The sequence below is a fragment of the Babylonia areolata genome, chromosome 6 (assembly GCF_041734735.1).
Source record: "Babylonia areolata isolate BAREFJ2019XMU chromosome 6, ASM4173473v1, whole genome shotgun sequence".
NCBI classification, from domain to species: domain Eukaryota; kingdom Metazoa; phylum Mollusca; class Gastropoda; order Neogastropoda; family Buccinidae; genus Babylonia; species Babylonia areolata.
In genome coordinates this window covers 31,438,884-31,456,574 of record NC_134881.1, presented here as the reverse complement: position 1 = coordinate 31,456,574, position 17,691 = coordinate 31,438,884, and the positions used below count along the sequence as shown (strand labels likewise).

Sequence of the window (17,691 nt, the reverse complement as noted above, 5' to 3'; positions counted from 1 at the left end):
ATCTGCCACCACGACTGCTGCTCTCTTCCTACATTTTAAGGGACGGAACACACACACACACACACACACACACACACACACACACACACACACGCACACACGCGCGCGAGAAGAGAAACAACCACACATGCACACACGCGCGCGCCCTCACACACACACACACGAAAATAGAAACAACCACACATGTACACATGCGCTCACACACACACACACACACACACACACACACACACACACACACACACACACACACACACACACACGTGCTCGCATACACACGTGCTCGCACGAACACACACGTGCTTGCGTGCGCGCACGCACACACACACACACACACACACACACACACACACACGGAGAGAGAGAGAGTGCCACACGCACAACTTCATTTTCTCCTAAATTAATATGTCTAAAGTCGTTTCTTTAGTAACGTGTCTCGTGACGCCCTTTGGAGTACAGTAGTGGAGGTGTGCAGATAATATATTATTCACTTCACTGCGTTGCGCTCAGACCTCAGACTGTTGCTTTGCTGTTTGGCTTGTTTCTGCTTTTGCCATGCTCGTTTGGTTTTGTTTATTGTTGCTTGTGTTCAGCCATTGAGGGGGCATGTGTGTGTGTGTGTGTGTGTGTGTGTGTGTGGGTGGGTGGGTGTGTGTGTGTGTGTGTGTGTGTGTGTGTGTGTGTAGTGTATGTGTGCACGACAGCTTGACAGCCTTCCACGTGAGATAAACGATAGGCTGATGACCCTGCGTCTGAAGCTGTCCAAGGATCGTTTCTCCACAGTCATCAGCTGCTATGCCCCGACGATGACCAACCCTGACGACATCAAAGAAGCTTTCTACGAGGAGCTCAGCCGCACCATTTCAGCGGTAGACAGAAAGGACAAGCTGATCATCCTTGGGGATTTCAATGCCCGCGTCGGCGTGAACTTCTGCTCGTGGCCAAAAGTCCTAGGACAGCACGGTACTGGCAAGTGCAACTCCAACGTACTGCTTTTGCTCTCGCTCTGCGCGCAGCATGGACTGACCATCACCAACACCCTCTTCCAACAAGCGGACAAGTACAAGAACACATGGATGCACCCCCGATCCAAGCAATGGCACATGCTGGACAATGCGATTGTCCGGCAGAGGGACAGAGGTGATGTTTCCATTACACGCTGCATGAGAGGAGCAGTCTGTTGGTCGGACCATCGCCTGGTACGCAGCAAGATAAACATCAGACTTGCAGTCAAGCTCCAACCAGCCAGGCAGAAACCCCCTAGGAAGCTGAACATCCACCACCTCCCTATCACCAAGGACGTGCTGCAGCAGCAAATCCAAGCAGCTCTCCAAGAAATTCCTGAATCGACTGATTTAGAAGAGGTATGGAGCACCTTTAGAGATGCTGTGTACACAGCAGCATCTGACACACTCGGCTTTGTACAGAGGAGCCACAAAGACTGGTTTGACGAGAACGCTTCTGGAATCTCCAAGTTCCTGAACACACTCCATATACGGCATCAGGATCACATTTCCGATAAAGACTGCCAGAGGAAGAAGGACCAGTCTGCAAACTCGTACAGAAGAGGCTGCGTGAGATGAAAAACACCTGGTAGGAGAGAAAGTCCGAAGAGCTTCAGTCCGCTGCTGATGCTCACGGCATGAAGACCTCCCATGATTGTCTCCGAGCTGTGTATGGGCCGAGAGTCACAGGATCAACCCTTGTCTGAGCCTTGGACCAGACCACCCTCCTGACAGACAAGAAAGACATCCTTGCCCGCTGGGCAGAGCACTTCAACACCCTCCTCAACAGGGACTCGTCCGTATCTGACGAGGTAATTGCAGCCCTCCCACAGCTACCAGTCATTGATTCGCTAGCTGCCCCTCCCATCAAGGCCGAGACCCGGAAGGCCCTGAAGCTGACAACGTCAGGAAAAGCACCAGGAGCGGATGGAACCCATGCTGACATCTACAAGTACTGAGGCGAGGTGCTGACAGACAAGCTGATCGCCCTGTTCCAGTCTATCTGGGAGAGAGTGGAGGTCCCCCAGGATTTCAAGGATGCTTCAATTGTCCACATTTACAAACAGAAGGGAGAGAAAACATCCTGCGATAACCACCGTGGAATCTCTCTCCTCTGCATCGTCGGCAAGATCTTCGCCCGCATCATACTGAACAGACTGGTTGACCATGTCTCCAACACAGTCAACCCTGAAGCACAGTGCGGCTTCCGCTCAGGCAGGGGAACATATTAGATGGTGTTTGCCGTACGCCAGATGCAAGAGAAGTGCCGTGAGCAGAACAAGGAGCTCCACATGGTCTTTGTAGACCTGACTAAGGCCTTCGACACGGTGAACTGCCGTGGTTTGTGGAAGATCCTTCTAACGTTCGGCTGCCCAGAGAGCCTAATCCAACTGATTGCGTCATTCCACGATGGCATGCAGGCGAGAGTACAGGAAAATACTGACTTGTCGGATCCGTTCCCTGTGGTAAATGGAGTGAAGCAGGGCTGCGTCCTGGCACCCACACTGTTCTCCATTCTCTTTTCTGCCATGCTGATTGATGCCTTCCAAGACTGTGACAGGGACATCTACATTCAGTTTCGCACAGATGGTAAACTTTTCAACATGCGGCGACTCCATGCCAGGTCCAGGGTGTTTGAGGCACTGTTGAGAGAGTTCCTCTTCACTGATGACTGCACACTTGCTGCACACACCCATGAGGACATGCAGTTCATTATGGACAGGTTCTCGACCTCCTGCAGGCGCTTTGGACTCACCATCAGCCTCAGCAAGACCGAGTCCATGTACCAGCCACCTAGCTCACAGAACGCCAGTGCCTCATCCCCACCTGCAATCAAGATCGATGACACAGAGATCAAGTCAGTCGACAAGTTTTGTTACCTGGGCATCACCCTATGCAGCAACGGAGCCCTTGATACAGAAGTGACGCTGTGCATCGCCAAGGCCAGCTCCGCCTTTAGCAGATTCAACAACAGGCTGTGGAACAACAAAGGCATCAGGCTCAGCACCGAAATCAAAACCTACAGAGCTGTCGTGCTGACCACCTTGTTGTACTGCTGTGAAACATGGACGACGTATCGCCGTCACATTCAACAACTTGAGCAGTTTCATCAGAGATGCCTAAGAAAGATCCTCGGCATAAAGTGGCAAGACCGGGTCTCCAATCCCCAGGTCCTAGAGAGGAGCAGCCTGCCCAGCATCGAAAGCCTGCTGATCCAGTGCCAGCTACGCTGGACAGGACACGTTGTCCGCATGACAGACAGCAGGATCCTGAAGATGCTCTTGTATGGCCAACTGAAGGAAGGCCACCGAGAACTTGGAAGACCCTGCAAGCGCTTCAAGGACACCTTGAAGACAAACCTGAAAGCCTGTGACATCGCTTCCTGGGAAACTGATGCCCTTGACCGCTCTCGCTGGAGGATGCTGTGCTCTAGTGGCATAAAGACGTTTGAAAACAAGAGAACGCTGGCCATTAAAGAGAAGCGTGAGCGAAGGAAGACAGGGCTCAACTTCTGGAGACATTTTCCCTTGCAACACCTTTGGGAAGTGCTGCGCATCCAGAATCGGCATCTTCTCCCATATGAGGACACGCACCGACAGATAAGCCTGCCTGCCTACTCATCCGTCGGTCCAACGGGAGACTCCATCATCGGCTTTTGCCATGCTCGTTTTGTTTTTTGATTGTTGTTTGTGTTCAGCCAATGAGAGGGGCATGCGTTGCTTGTTTGTGTGGTGTCTTCTGAAGTTTAAGCCAATTGTATTATTGTATTACACTGCGCTGCACTGTGGTGAATGTACAGGTTACTTATTCTGTACTGTACTATGGCCTGTACAGTTCCACGTTGAGCCGTTCAAGATTGTATTGTATGGTACTCTGTTACTGGGTTTTTTTGTTGTTTGTTTTTGGTTGGTTTGTTTTTTGTCACACCAGATCTCCCTGTGTGAATTTCAAAGCTGATCATCCCAAAGAGAATGCGTCGCCACCTTCAGGTTTTGTCCCCTCTCTTTTTTCCCCGCTCCCTCTCTCGCCCCCACCCCCGCCCCTCTCTCTCTCTCCCCCCCCCCCCCTCCGACCTCACCACCCTCCCCGCCCCCCCTCTCTCTCCCGCCCTCCTACCTCTGCCCGCTCCCCTCTCTCTCTCTCTCTCGCCTCCCCCACCCCCCCTCTCTCTGTGCACTGATTACATTTGTTTATTTGTTTTTGTATCAAAGCAGATTTTTCTGCATGATTGTGCCTGGGACAAAACGTTCAGTTGCCACAGGTTCTTTTACGTGCACTGAGTGTATGTTGCACACGGGGCCTCGGTTCATCATCTCCAGCATCCGAACGACTAGCACCCAGACCATCGCTTCAGATATTGTGGGAGGGGGGGGGAGGGTGAGAGAGAGAGGGGGGGGGGGTTAAAAAAAATTACAGTACGGCGTACATGGGACTCAAATCCGTTGACACTGGCATCCTATAGTCACACGCATTGCATTGCATTGCACTGTACATACTGCGATGCATTGCATTGTATTCGCACTGTATTGCATGGCACAACAATCTCCTGCATTGTATTGTAATGCCTTTATTCGCAGCTCACCACCACGAACTTATTCCATCGATTAAACACTTCAGACAGACAGACAGACAGTTGGTGTCTTAACCACTACGCCACTCGCAAAAGAAGTCTTGGAGGAGGAAGGGAAGTGAGAGCGAGCGACAATGACTTATGTCAAGACAGGACAGGGGAGACAGAGGACAGGCTGTGAGGTCATCACAAACCTGTTGTCAGTTTCCTGCCAACTTCACAGGAAACGAGACAGCCACTGAGGGCCACACACCACTTAATGCGGGTAGCAAAAGTAACGTTGTTTTGTATAGGGCTTGAGCTTGGTTCGTTTGTTTTTTGTTGTTGTTGTTGTTTTTTAATTAAATGATTGGTTTTAATGTTCGTTTCGCTGTGTGTGTGTGTGTGTGTGTGTGTGTGTGTGTGTGTGCGTCTGTGTGTGTGCGCGCGTGCATGCGTGTGTATGCTCTGTGTGTGTGTGTGCCTTTCTGTCTGTCTGTCTGTCAGTGTGTATGTGTGTGTGCGCGCGTGCATGCGTGCTTGAGCATGCGTGTGTACGTGCTTGTATGTGTGTGTGTGTGTGCGCGCGCACTGCTGTGGATGTGTTGTGTTTCGTGTTTATCCATTCAATCGTTTGTTTTTTGGTTCTTCTTGTTGTCTTGTTGTTATTGGTTTAATTCGGTTTTGTTCTTCTTATTTGTGTATGTGTGTTTCCTTAACTGTAGTAAAGCCAATAATCAAACAGAATATCAATCTGGACGGAAGAAACGGCGACCCTAAAGTCAACAATGTGAAGCTATAAGTAGTGTGAGGCCAACAGTGCTGGTCACAGGTCTCTATGATCCAACACACATCACACAACACGACACACTATTTTATATAGTCTGACAGTTCCTCGAAAGAATATTGGGGAGCAAAACGTGTTGCAAAAATGAAAATCTGACTGAGTGAGTGAGTGAGTGAGCAAATGTGTGTGTGTGTGTGTGTGTGTGTATGTGAGTGTGTGTGTGTGTGTGTGTGTGTGTGTGTGATGGAAGAAGAGAGTGTGTGTGTGTGTGAGCTAGAGCGAGAGAGAGAGAGAGAGGAGGGCAGTGAGAGAGAACAAAATAGTTTAACGAAGGAACTCTATTCATCTGATTGATTTTTATCTGTTTGTAAAAATGACCATACTTCAATCTTTTTGGAATTACTATTGTTCAGGGTCATGTCATCTACAAATATTTCACAATTTACTGTCAAAGACGAAAGCAAACCATGTGTAAACATTGAAAACAGTCTTGATCCCAGGACAGAACCTTCAGGCACACCATATTTGACCGTCTTAATAGACGATTTGTGCCTGTTGATCAGCACAGCTGTTCTATGTTATCAAAGAATGATGACATGAGTTCAAGTGCTTTATTTCATGGGCCAAAAAATCTAAGTTTTTCTTAAAAAAAAAAGAGTTCTGACATGGACACCCACCTACTGTATATCATGATGTGTACAATGCTTTGAATTCATTTGGAACTGACAGATACGTCAGTAAAATTTAAAATAAAACATTTCTGCTCCAGTCATTTCTGAAACATGTTTTTAACTTATGTATCTAAGCAATACCCAATTTCCAAAAGCATTCAAACACCCTCAGATTGAAAGTCCAACACAATACTGTGCAAGCTAAATAAATTTTATTCCAAGCTGCCTGTGTTTTGGGTCACACAAATCATGTCAGTGAATACAGTAAATATATAGTACTCACTCTGCAAACTTGACAATAAGAAATGTAAATAATTCTGGAATCACTTATATATTTGAGGGGAAATTGTAATCACAGTTATCAGTCTCAGACATGTCAAATGAGACACAAATGAATACAAACTGAGTGTGTATTTCTTTATAACACAAATGAAAACAGACCTTGCACACAAATATGTAATATATTCTGTAAACTAAAAAGGTACAATGGTACATTTGATTAGCTTGAGCAATTTTCATGAGAATATTGAGAATAAAATGCACAAGTTTACATAAATAATACAATGAGCAGTTACACTGCTCAGAACATTTTCACCAATTTCTGTGCTTTTTTACATTCATCTGTGATGTTTGTGTCCACAAAAGATATGGTTAGTTTTCACATCGTATATCATTATCACAGATTGTCCTAGATACGTGTACAACAAAGTGTAGATTGCTTCATTGATCACAAATGGTTACTCACCTTTTTATGATCAACGAAAATCAGTCACCCTCATTGGATTGTCATTTCATGAATTGTGCAAGAAAAGGGTGTGCACATATAAGGTCCTTCACATTTTGTTTAAAACAAATGAATTACAACACTTCATGATATCATCCAACGTATGTAATTTGTCTGCTTGTCTGTCAATCCGTCTGTCAATCTGTTAATCTATGTTCTTATGAATGTCTTTTTTTCCTTTTTCTTTTTTTCCTTTTTATCTACTTTTTCTTATGAATTTTAGAATCAAACTCAGCCCTTACAAAGAGTGATTTTCTGTGCTTTTCAAGTCCATTGTTTTGTAAATACTGACCTACCAAAACTGAATAAAGATGTTGTTTTTTTAAAAGTGTCGATTGGTGCCATCAAAGCATGGCAATTTTCTTCCAATATATTTATTTCAGATGCACAATTTCATATTTATAATGTCAAACACTGTGCCAACAATTCTTTAAACATCTTTATCTATAAAAGATCCCAACAAATTCAAAGCACCATTTCACATTTAAGATCCCAAAAACTTCAAAGCAAGATTTTGAAGCACCTTTTTGCATACAAGATCCCCAACAAAAGAAATGTTTTTAAAGAAAAAAAGGATTTCATCAAACCCAAAGACATAATCACATCTTCGCCCCACACACTCTCCTGTTAACACCTTTGCATATACAAGATCCCAACATAATTCATAATACAGTTTTCATCATGTCCAAAGACACAATCACAACATCTTTTCGCCCAACATGCTATCTTTTTATCACCTTTGTATGTACAAGATCCCAGCAAAATTCAAAACCAGGTTAATCCCCTACTGACAATCAGAACACAATCACCGCATCTATTTCCCCCCACACGCTCTCTTCTCGCAGTGCTGCCCTGACCAGCCGGGCAGACAACGACAGACGTAGTTCTCGTAAGGGGAAGGGGAGGAGGCACCATCCAGACCCTGGACAAGACGTACAGTGTCCGCTCCGTCACCAGCCCCTCCCAGTTCCCTCAACAGGTCCTCATTGAGGCAGTGCCTCTGTTTGCGGAGCAGGCGCTGCTGCTGCACCGCGGCCTCCAAGCCTTTCTCCACGCAGCGACCGTGCGCGCTGCAGTAAAAGGCGCTGCAGTCGGACAGAAAGCGTGTCAGGTTCTTGACGTAGGGGCCCAGCGTCGTGTTGACGTACTTCTGCAGCAGCTGGCATTCGTCATGTGTGTGGAATGACCCCGACGACCCCCACAGCACCACTCCTGCCGATCCCATCTGGCCTGGTAGGCCAATTGCCAGGGTCAAGTTTTCCTGGTTTTTTGTTGACAGGGTGGGAAAAAGGAGACATGAGTGAATGAATGTGAAGTGATGAGTTCTTGACAGATACTGTGTATGCCTTGTCCTGTCTGTTTACAAAAAGTGCATGATAATCAAGGTTTGATCTGGGGATAGCACTCTGCATACTGTTCATCATGGTAAGCCTTTTCATTTGTTTAAAAGAGAAAACAAAAAAAGAAGAAGAAAGACCACTTCTTTTCTTTTAATCTGATCAAAATCTGATCAGTGTAAGCATACACATGATTGGCTTTGACTCAACTTCATCAGAGGAAGGTGGCAGAATGGTTAAGATGCTCATCTGCCAATACAGAGCCTGTGAGGGTCTGGGTTTGAATCCGGCTCTTGCCGTTTCTCCAAAGTTTGACTGAAAATCAAAGTGACTGTCTAGTCATTTGGATGAGATGATAAACAGAGGTCCTGTGTGCCGCATGCACTTGTCATATTGAAAAAGAACCCATGGCAACAAGAGTGTTGTCATGTGGCAAAATTTTGTCAGTAGAAAAAGTCCACTCAGATAGGTACACAAATATAATATTCATGTCATTTAAGGCTTGACTAAGCGCGTTGGGTTACGTTGCTGGTCAGGCATCTGCCTGGCAGATGTGGTGTGGTGTGTATATGGATTTGTCCGAGCGCAGCGACACCTCCTTAAGATACTTAAAACTAAAACTGAACTCAGCTTCATCACCTGAAACCAGCAGAGCAACCCACTGCCCAAACCCATGCTCAGTACACCCATGTGTGCCATGAAACTACCGAGAGCATCTTACAGCAAATCAGGCGAGTGGCCCTGACAAGCTGAAAAATAACTGAAAGTCACTCACCAGGGAAAAGAAGTTGGTGCCGTTGTACTGACACAGACTGTAAGGCAGAATCACTTACCCTAACAAGCTGAAAAGTAACTGAAACTGAAAGTCACTCACCAAGGAAAAGAAGTTGGTGCCGTTGTTCTGACACAGGCTGTAAGGCAGAATCAGTGACCCTAACAAGCTGAAAATAACTGAAACTGAAAGTCACTCACCAAGGAAAAGAAGTTGGTGCCGTTGTACTGACACAGGCTGTACGGCAGAATCAGTGACCCTAACAAGCTGAAAATAACTGAAACTGAAAGCCACTCACCAGGGAAAAGAAGTTGGTGCCATTGTTCTGACACAGGCTGTACGGCAGAATCAGTGACCCTAACAAGCTGAAAAATAACTGAAACTGAAAGTCACTCACCAGAGAAAAGAAGTTGGTGCCGTCGTTCTGACACAGGCTGTAGGGCAGAATCAGTGACCCTAACAAGCTGAAAAATAACTGAAACTGAAAGTCGCTCACCAAGGAAAAGAAGTTGGTGCCGTTGTTCTGACACAGGCTGTAGGGCAGAATCAGGGTGTCTGGTGAGGAGAACTTTGCCCACACATGCAGCGCCTCCTTCACCTGGCCGTAGACTTCCTTCTTCCCCTGGGAGAAGGGGGTGGAGTCCTGCATGTAGATCCTGGGGAATAGACCTCTGCTGGCTCGCCACAGGTAGGCCAGGCTGAAGACCACAGCATGCCTCAACATTTTTATCATTGTGGATGATGTTGCAAAGCATCAGAGAGTGAAAGCAGGGGTACACAAGCATGAACATGCACACACACACACACACACTCACACACACACGCACACTCACATGCATGTACACACACACACACACACACACACACACACACACAAGCACATAAACATTCACACACATCACACATACGCAACCCCAACATACACCCCAACACTCATCTCCTACACATGCACAAACACACCACACAAAAACATATGCATACAGAACAATTCTGATCTTACGTTTTGATCCCAGATCCTTTCATACAAAAAAAAAATTTCTAGTTCATTATCAACAAATCTCTCCAAAACTATCCATGGGCACTGTCACAAAAGACACACAACAATATTTCCATTCAGGTTCCATCCAGGTACAAATAATGTATATCCAAACATCCATTCTTATCACAAACTTCCGAACAGTTTTGATGTTATTTCACACCCACAGGTTTCAAAAACGTACCTTACAAATGCATCTAAACTTCATCAACCTTCAAAGTGGTTAACTGTCAAGTAAACAAAGACACCTCCTTGAAACTGAAACTGAAACTTCTGAACGCTTACTGGTCATTGGAATCTCCACCCCAGTTGCGAGGGAAGCCATAGTAACCCCAGTGTCCCCATGGTCTCAGAGCATTGGTCAAGTTGAGTGTGCCTTCCATGAACAACCTGTTAAAAAAACAAAATACACACACACACACACACGCGCGCGCACACACACACACACACACATTGACAACACTATATCCAGCAGATCATTCTGATTATATATAGATGAATATCCTTTTACTATATGTGTGTGTGTGTGTGTGTGTGTGTGTGTGTGTAGAGAGATAGACAGACAGATAGATATATAGACAGATAGATAGATAGATAGATAGACAGATAGATTGATAGATTGATTGATTGATAGATAGATAGATAGATAGATAGATAGATAGATAGATTGATAAGACAGAAAGAATATCCAGTCAGAGTGAAAATATACAATGATACAACAGTATAACTCATCAAGCAAACCCTAATCAAGCAAAAAAGCAACTGAAGCAACAAAAGATACAATTAAAAAACAAACAACTAAAAATTTAAAAAAAACAAAACAAACCATAACCCCTCCTGCCCCAGCCCTTTTGTTGTTTTTTTATATCATAATTAGATTCAATAATAATAATAATGCTGACATTAATGTTCATACTTCCAAGGCAGTGAGCTTGTGGTATTTTACAATAAAAAGTTACACACACACACACACACACACACACACACACACACACACACACACACACATATATATATATATATATGCATCACATACACCATGCATGTAACAAGAATCAAGAATATTTAATGCTTTGACCCCTTTTGACGCATGGAGGACATGATTCTATAGCAACAACAGTATTTTGCACCAAAATTAAACCTAAACAATTCAAATAACACAACTATCAGAAACAGAATACAAACTATATGAAACACAACACAAATAATGATAGTATTTTGAATACAAATTATATGAAACACTATATGAAACACAACACAAATAATAGTATTTTTCTGGTATCAAACCTCTGGATAGATGCAGCTACAATGCTCATCTCTGCAACATTACTTATGTTTAACCAAACTGTCTTGGCTGCATGAAATAAATTACACAGAAAGCCTCTTCCAACAAGAAAACTTAAACAACTGTTGGCCTTTTCTTGACTGACGATGTATTGCAACGATCTCTTCCGAATCTTTCTTAAGCAAAATAAGTCTAAGCTGTTTTTTTCTTCTTTTTTTTAAAAAGTTATAAGTCCTACGTCATAACCATGTAATAAGTCATTCACTTAAATGAGGTCACATGAGTCATCATGTAAACATTTGTTGTCCTTTCAGCATTGATGATCTAGATGACTCCTTTGTGCAACAGCCCACAACCACCTCCAGCAACACCTGAGACTACACAAAAGAACTATGCACACCCACAAAGTGATTAACAGTATAATCGTTAACTTTTTTGTTCACGACTTGGCGAATGTATCTTATTGTTAATACTGGTACAGTCATATAAGTTCATATGTGCATAATATCTGCATATTTTCCATGCCTTCTAATCAAATTACATATATCAAATCATTTACACATACAATTTTCAGTCTATGAGTCACTGAGATTTTACTTTCAACACATGCGCACAGTCACGCTCTTCTTCAATGTCCAGCAAATCACAAAGTTGGCTGGCATCATCACATGAAATCATCAAGTATTTTAGTGCATACATTAAATGTCCAGCTTAAAGGGCATTACAGTATGTTATACTTATTTTGATAAACATTTTTTATATCATCAAACAAACACTGCCATGAGATCCTTCAGAGACTGTGTCAACTGTTCTAACTAGCGGTTATTTATACACACACACACACACACACACACACACATACACAAACAAACAAACAAACACACCCGCACACTCACAAACACACACGCCACCAACAGAACTTCAAGAAGCACATTTATCAATAAGATGTTAAAGCAGAATGGAAGAGATGTGTTTTGTGACATGGTTTTAAACCAAACTGTGGAATCCATGTGATGGACTTCGAAGGGCAGTTTGTTCTGCACCACTGGACCAACCTTGTGATTCAAAGCAGTGGAGTGATGGCCTAGAGGTAACGCATCCACCTAGGAAGCCAGAGAATCTCAGCGCGCTGGTTCGAATCACGGCTCAGCCGCCGATACTTTCTCCCCCTTCACTAGACCTTGAGTGGTGGTCTGGACGCTAATCATTCAGATGAGACGATAAACTGAGGTCCCGTTTGCAGCATGCACTTAGCGCACGTAAAAGAACCCACAGCAACAAAAGGGTTGTTCCTGGCAAAATTCTGTAGAAAAATCCACTGCGACAGGAAAAACAAATAAAACTGCACGCAGGAAAAAATACAAAAAAATGGGTGGCGCTGTAGTATAGTGACGCACTCTCCCTGGGGAGAGCAGCCCAAATTTCAAACAGAGAAATCTGTTGTGATAAAAATAAATACAAATACAAATACAAATCTGTGCAATACTGACCTGGCTCCTGCATCAAACTCTCTGGCTGCCTCAGCTTTCACCTGTGTGCTGTTCAGCTTTGGGTAGCGTGCCCTGACGATCTCCTCCGACACCTTTTGGTACTCGTTCAGGGAGTCAAAGTTGTGGCCGAATGTGGGGCGCCAGTTCTCCATGTCTATTACCGCCACCCCATCAAAGTCTGACTTGGTCGATTTCAGAATCTGTTCTTTTGCGTCAACCAGGTGATAGGTGAGGTTCCCTTGCTGTAACAATAAGCACACCAACAACTTCCGTCTTTGAGAAGGACAAATAAACATTTCTGTTACTTTCAAAGAATTAATGAATCTGGAGTTACTCAAAGTCAGTAGGTGTTTCCCTCACATCTTCACAGATCTGTTCCATCTTTCATTATGACAAATTATTTTATCCTCTGTTTTCAAAGAATATAAGCTACAGGTGTTTCCTCTGTCTTTTCACAACCTCTCTCATCTTTCTTCTTTTCTTTTTTTTCCTTTATTTTATTTTATGTATATATATAAAATCTCATCCTTTGCTTTCAAAGGATTCTGTATGTGTGTGTGAGTGTGTGTGTGTGTGTGTGTGTGTGTGTGTGTTTGTTGTGTGTGTGTTATGTGTGTGTGTGTGTGTGTGTTGTGTGTGTGTGTGTGTGTGTGTGTGTGCACATGAATCCATGCTCGTGTATGTCTAAATCATCTGTGTGCAAGTTTATGTACATGTCAGTCCATTTATGTGTGTGTATGTGCATGCTGATGTGCTCACTACTCACACATCAACAAATGCATGTGTGTGCAGTTTCATCAATCTTTTTTAAAGCTACATTTTTTAGGTGTGAGCTCTTTTCATAATACTGGGGTTTTTTTATGGAATGTAAGTTGATATTACTTTTTGTAGAGAGCGGTGGGTCTCTTCAATTGATTATGCAGTAAATTACTGGTCGCTGCTATTCATTGATTATGCAGTAAATTACTGGTTGCTGCTATTCATTGATTATGCAGTAAATTACAAGTTGCTGCTATTCATTTATTCATTTAAACTTTTTGTTTCTCATTGTACACTTTACAGTTTTGTTAGCTGAAAGTATTTCACGTGAGATGTTGTAACCTTCATTGTTGTTGTTTGTTTTTGCTTTTTGTTGTTTTTTGGGGAGGGTCGGGGGGGGGGGGGGTGTCAAATGTTGTTTCTTTTTTTATCACCATAATCAGCAGCAGTAGTAATGTCATAATCACCATCATCATTATCTATTATTATTGCTTTCTTGTTTTCCTTTATCATTCATTGGCATCATCATTATCATTGTTATCATCATCATCATCATCAGTTTTCACTGAAATCAAATCAAATCACTTTAGTTGTTTTTTTTTTCTTTTACAACAGTTCTGTCTTAGCCTTGAAAAGTTGAAACCCCTGCTCACCTGTGGTACTCCTCCGTTGGATTTCACGGCCCCTGTTTTACGGTCCAGTGCTGGCCAGTGGCCCAAACTATAATAAATAATCATGTTGTCTCCTGCAAAGGCATCGTTGCGGTTTTCCACGATATCCCAGGCAGACAAGTTGAGGTCGATGCCATGAGCCTCGCAGCCATGAGATGGCTTGTTCCAAATCACCATGAAAGGGCGGTCAGGCAAGAGGAATTTTGACGTACAGCCAGTGGTGTATTCTGCCTCAGAACATCCATCAATCTCCTGGTTGGTGGCTGATGAGATAGCTACTATGGCACACAGCATCACCATAATCATAACACTGTACTCAAAGTTCTCAGCCATTCTTGTGATTGGTTTATTGCTGCCAAACTGTCTGGTTATTATGTTGCTGGGTTTCAAATATTTTCTTGTATTCTTTGATTTCTTTCTTCTTCTTTTTTTAATAACTTCTTACTTTTCAATTACATATAAAAACTAGTGTGTAAAAATGTACTGGAAATACAATGCTCATTACAGGTGAATCAACACTGACATTTTCATAGAGCATTAACAGTGAAGATGAAAAGACTTCTCTTCAGATTCTTGTGGTCAGAACACCAACAGGTCATCAGTTCTGTCACTTGAGCACAAGTCATTGGTTGTCAGGGACTATCATGCCTGACTCAGCATCAGGAATGTCACCGTTGCTTCAGTTTCCTGTCAGTGGTCTTCTCTCTGGTGTACTGTACCTGTCAATGACAGTAATATTTATATTCCTGAGTGATCTTCACTTATACCATTACTATAAACACACAGGATGGTTTTCATTAATTTCAAAACTTTGGATCTCATTGATGGCTTGTGATGTCATGTGTACAAATGTGCAAACTTCCATACAGACACACGAACAAAGACATGTTAAGATACATCAACAATTACTATACCCAAGACAACAAAACAAAATCAAAAATAAATAAATAAATGATTCATTTCAAACTGTTTAAACCAGTTGTGAATTCTGTCTACAAACCTTTTCATGTCAAATGAATACAATTCAAATCAAGAAATTAGAAGTGACCTTGCTTTGCTGGTAGTTACAGCACTAGTGGACTTCCATCATACTGGGGAACAGTCTGAAAGCCCAGCAATAGGTGTGACAGTCACATGTCAGAGCATCATGTTTCTAACCAAAGGTCCAAGGTTCAAACCCCACCAAGGCTTGGTGAATCGAGGGACAGGGTAGACATGTTTGCAATCTCCACACACAATGCTTTAATATCCCTCATGCACATGCACATGCAAAAAAATCAAAACTGAGTGGTTTAAGTGTCAGACTTTCTATTTGAGGCTGTGACTGTGAGTGCTATGTGCAAGATGCCAGTGTAAGCGACTGGATTAAGCTCCAACAATGGCATCTATCAGGGGTTTTTTTTCTGTTCTAATATGTGTGCAGATCTGCTACAGTGCCTTCATATGTGTATACATACACAAGCAGAAGATCAAATACACATGTTACATATTCTGCAATCCATGTCAGTGTTCAATGGGTAATGGTAACATGAATGTTCCCAGTATGTGCAATGTGACAATAACTGGTAAGAATGATGACCAACATTCACCAGTGGAAGAAGAAATATACTTGTTTAAGATCCTGCCAAGTGTCATCCATGTCAGAATTCAACAACCTATACTGCTATAGAGTACAAATATATATTCTGCAAACACCCCTCTTCAAAACAGGACATGGCCGTCTAAACATCAGGGGAATTGTACAGTGGAAGACCCACTTTATGGGTAAACAATACTTTTAGTCTGTGCACAATTACAAAGAATTCAAATGACAATCCTGTGAAGCATGTTGTGGATATCAGCGATGAGCTGTCTGACCTCCTTTCAATATTTTGTGCATACAGGGAATAATCAATGTGGGTTTCTTCTTCTTCTTCTTCTTCTTCTTACTTTCACTTTCAGAATTATAATTTAATGATGGACACAATAATCATGAACCTGAACTTTTTTGCATATTAATTTTCACACACACACACACACACACACCACACACACACACACACACACACAGGATAAAAATACTTGCATTCAGATTCATCTCTTTCAATGTTTTTGGCAGTGTATAATGCGAATAGCATACCAAAGATTACAAGCGGATTGTTAATACTCACGTCTGAAAGCAGTGGTTTGGCTATGGTAGTCCGACACGAGTCTTATGCACATACATAAAGTTCAGAAGTCTTATAAACACTGTCAGTGCCTCCACAATACGCCCGTACATCCGCATTCCCTTTCAAATCACATGCTCGGCACAGGACAAGGGAAATTACTCTCAAAAAACCAAATAATGGCACTGGTATGTGTGGGGGGCGAGGGTGGTGAATGTGGGGAGTGAGAGTGTGGAAGGGGGTTGTGCGTTGTAGGGGCTACGACTTTTACGCGCGTGCGCGCGCGCGCGCGTGGGGGAGGCTGGATGGAGGGGTGGAGGGGGTATATGGGCGTATGTGTGTGTGCCGTGGAGCTGCGATATGTAGCCTAGGAATGAGCGTGTGTGACGGGGGGGGGTCGGGGGGGGGGGCGGGGGGGGGGGCGTAGGGGGGGAGTAGGAGAGGAGGTTCGCGGAGTGGAAGGTGCAGGGTGATTTGGGAGACAGTGTGCGTGTGTGTGTGTGTGTGTGTGTGTGTGTGTGTGTGTGTGTGTGTGTTGGGGCTCGTGTGCTTTTGTGTGCAGGTGGGCCTGTGCACTTTTGTCTGTGCTTTCGTGTCTGTGGAACTGCTTTTTTTTTTTCTTTTATATATATATATATATATAACTGTTATGCATATGTGTGTGTGGTGAGAGAGAGAGAGAGAGAGAGAGAGAGAGAGAGAGTGTGTGTGTGTGTGTGTGTATGTGTGTGTTTTACATTTAATTACTTGTCACTTGTTTATTTATCATCATTATTGTCTTTTATCTTATTTCATTTTACTTTTTCTATCTATTCATTTATCTATTCATCTCTCTCTCTCTCTCTCTCTCTCTCTCTCTCTCTCTCTCTCTCTCTCTCAAGGCCTGACAAAGCGCGTTGGGTTACGCTGCTGGTCAGGCATCTTCTTTAGCAGATGTGGTGTAGCGTTTATGGATTTGTCCGGCCGAACGCAGTGACGCCTCTCGATCCTTGAGTTACTCAGTGATACTGATACTGTTACTGCACTGTTTCCCAAGTTCGATCTTCAGTGCTTCCCTTTATTTTTTGCATGTGAGAGATAGCATGTTCAAGTTGGAACACTGACGTACGTCTTTGATGCACCTGAAAGAAATTGTCCGTATAACGGGAAATGGTTTGATCAAATTACAGTGCATTTATCAACAACAACAAAACAACAACAAAAATTAAAATCAAAAATTATAAATGGAGAAGAAAAAAACACCATGAAGCATTGAATGGTGTTTAGTGCAACTGTCACTGAGTTTTGTTGGTTTTGTTGTCAGTGTTGTTGTTGTTGTTGTTGTACTTCTTTTTTTCTTCTTTTTTTTTTTTTTTGTCTGTGTGTGTGTGTGTGTGTGTGTGTGTGTGTGTGTGTGTG

General features: G+C 43.3%; 1 protein-coding gene across 1 annotated transcript; it reads right to left on the bottom strand.

The window, feature by feature from the left end:
• Positions 1–6,205: 6,205 nt before the first annotated feature.
• On the bottom strand, positions 6,206–16,434 carry LOC143282933 (hyaluronidase conohyal-P1-like). Its single transcript, XM_076588830.1, has 6 exons — positions 16,297–16,434; positions 14,129–14,865; positions 12,717–12,958; positions 10,227–10,331; positions 9,402–9,603; positions 6,206–8,057 (listed from the first exon to the last, which is right to left on the bottom strand). Exons 2-6 carry the CDS (start codon positions 14,477–14,479, stop codon positions 7,611–7,613), a joined length of 1,347 nt encoding a protein of 448 aa, XP_076444945.1. The 5' UTR covers positions 14,480–14,865; positions 16,297–16,434; the 3' UTR covers positions 6,206–7,610.
• Between the last annotated feature and the right edge of the window lie 1,257 nt (positions 16,435–17,691).

What these genes read in the sequence shown, in the direction of transcription:
- LOC143282933 (XM_076588830.1), bottom strand. Translation starts at nt 14,479, where the DNA reads ATGGCTGAGAACTTTGAGTACAGTGTTATGATTATGGTGATGCTGTGT. An exon ending in GAGTTTGATGCAGGAGCCAG is followed by an intron (nt 10,332 to 12,716) that starts GTCAGTATTGCA and finishes TTTTTTTAACAG; the next exon opens with GTTGTTCATGGAAGGCACAC. An exon ending in GCACCAACTTCTTTTCCTTG is followed by an intron (nt 8,058 to 9,401) that starts GTGAGCGACTTT and finishes ACAAAAAACCAG; the next exon opens with GAAAACTTGACCCTGGCAAT.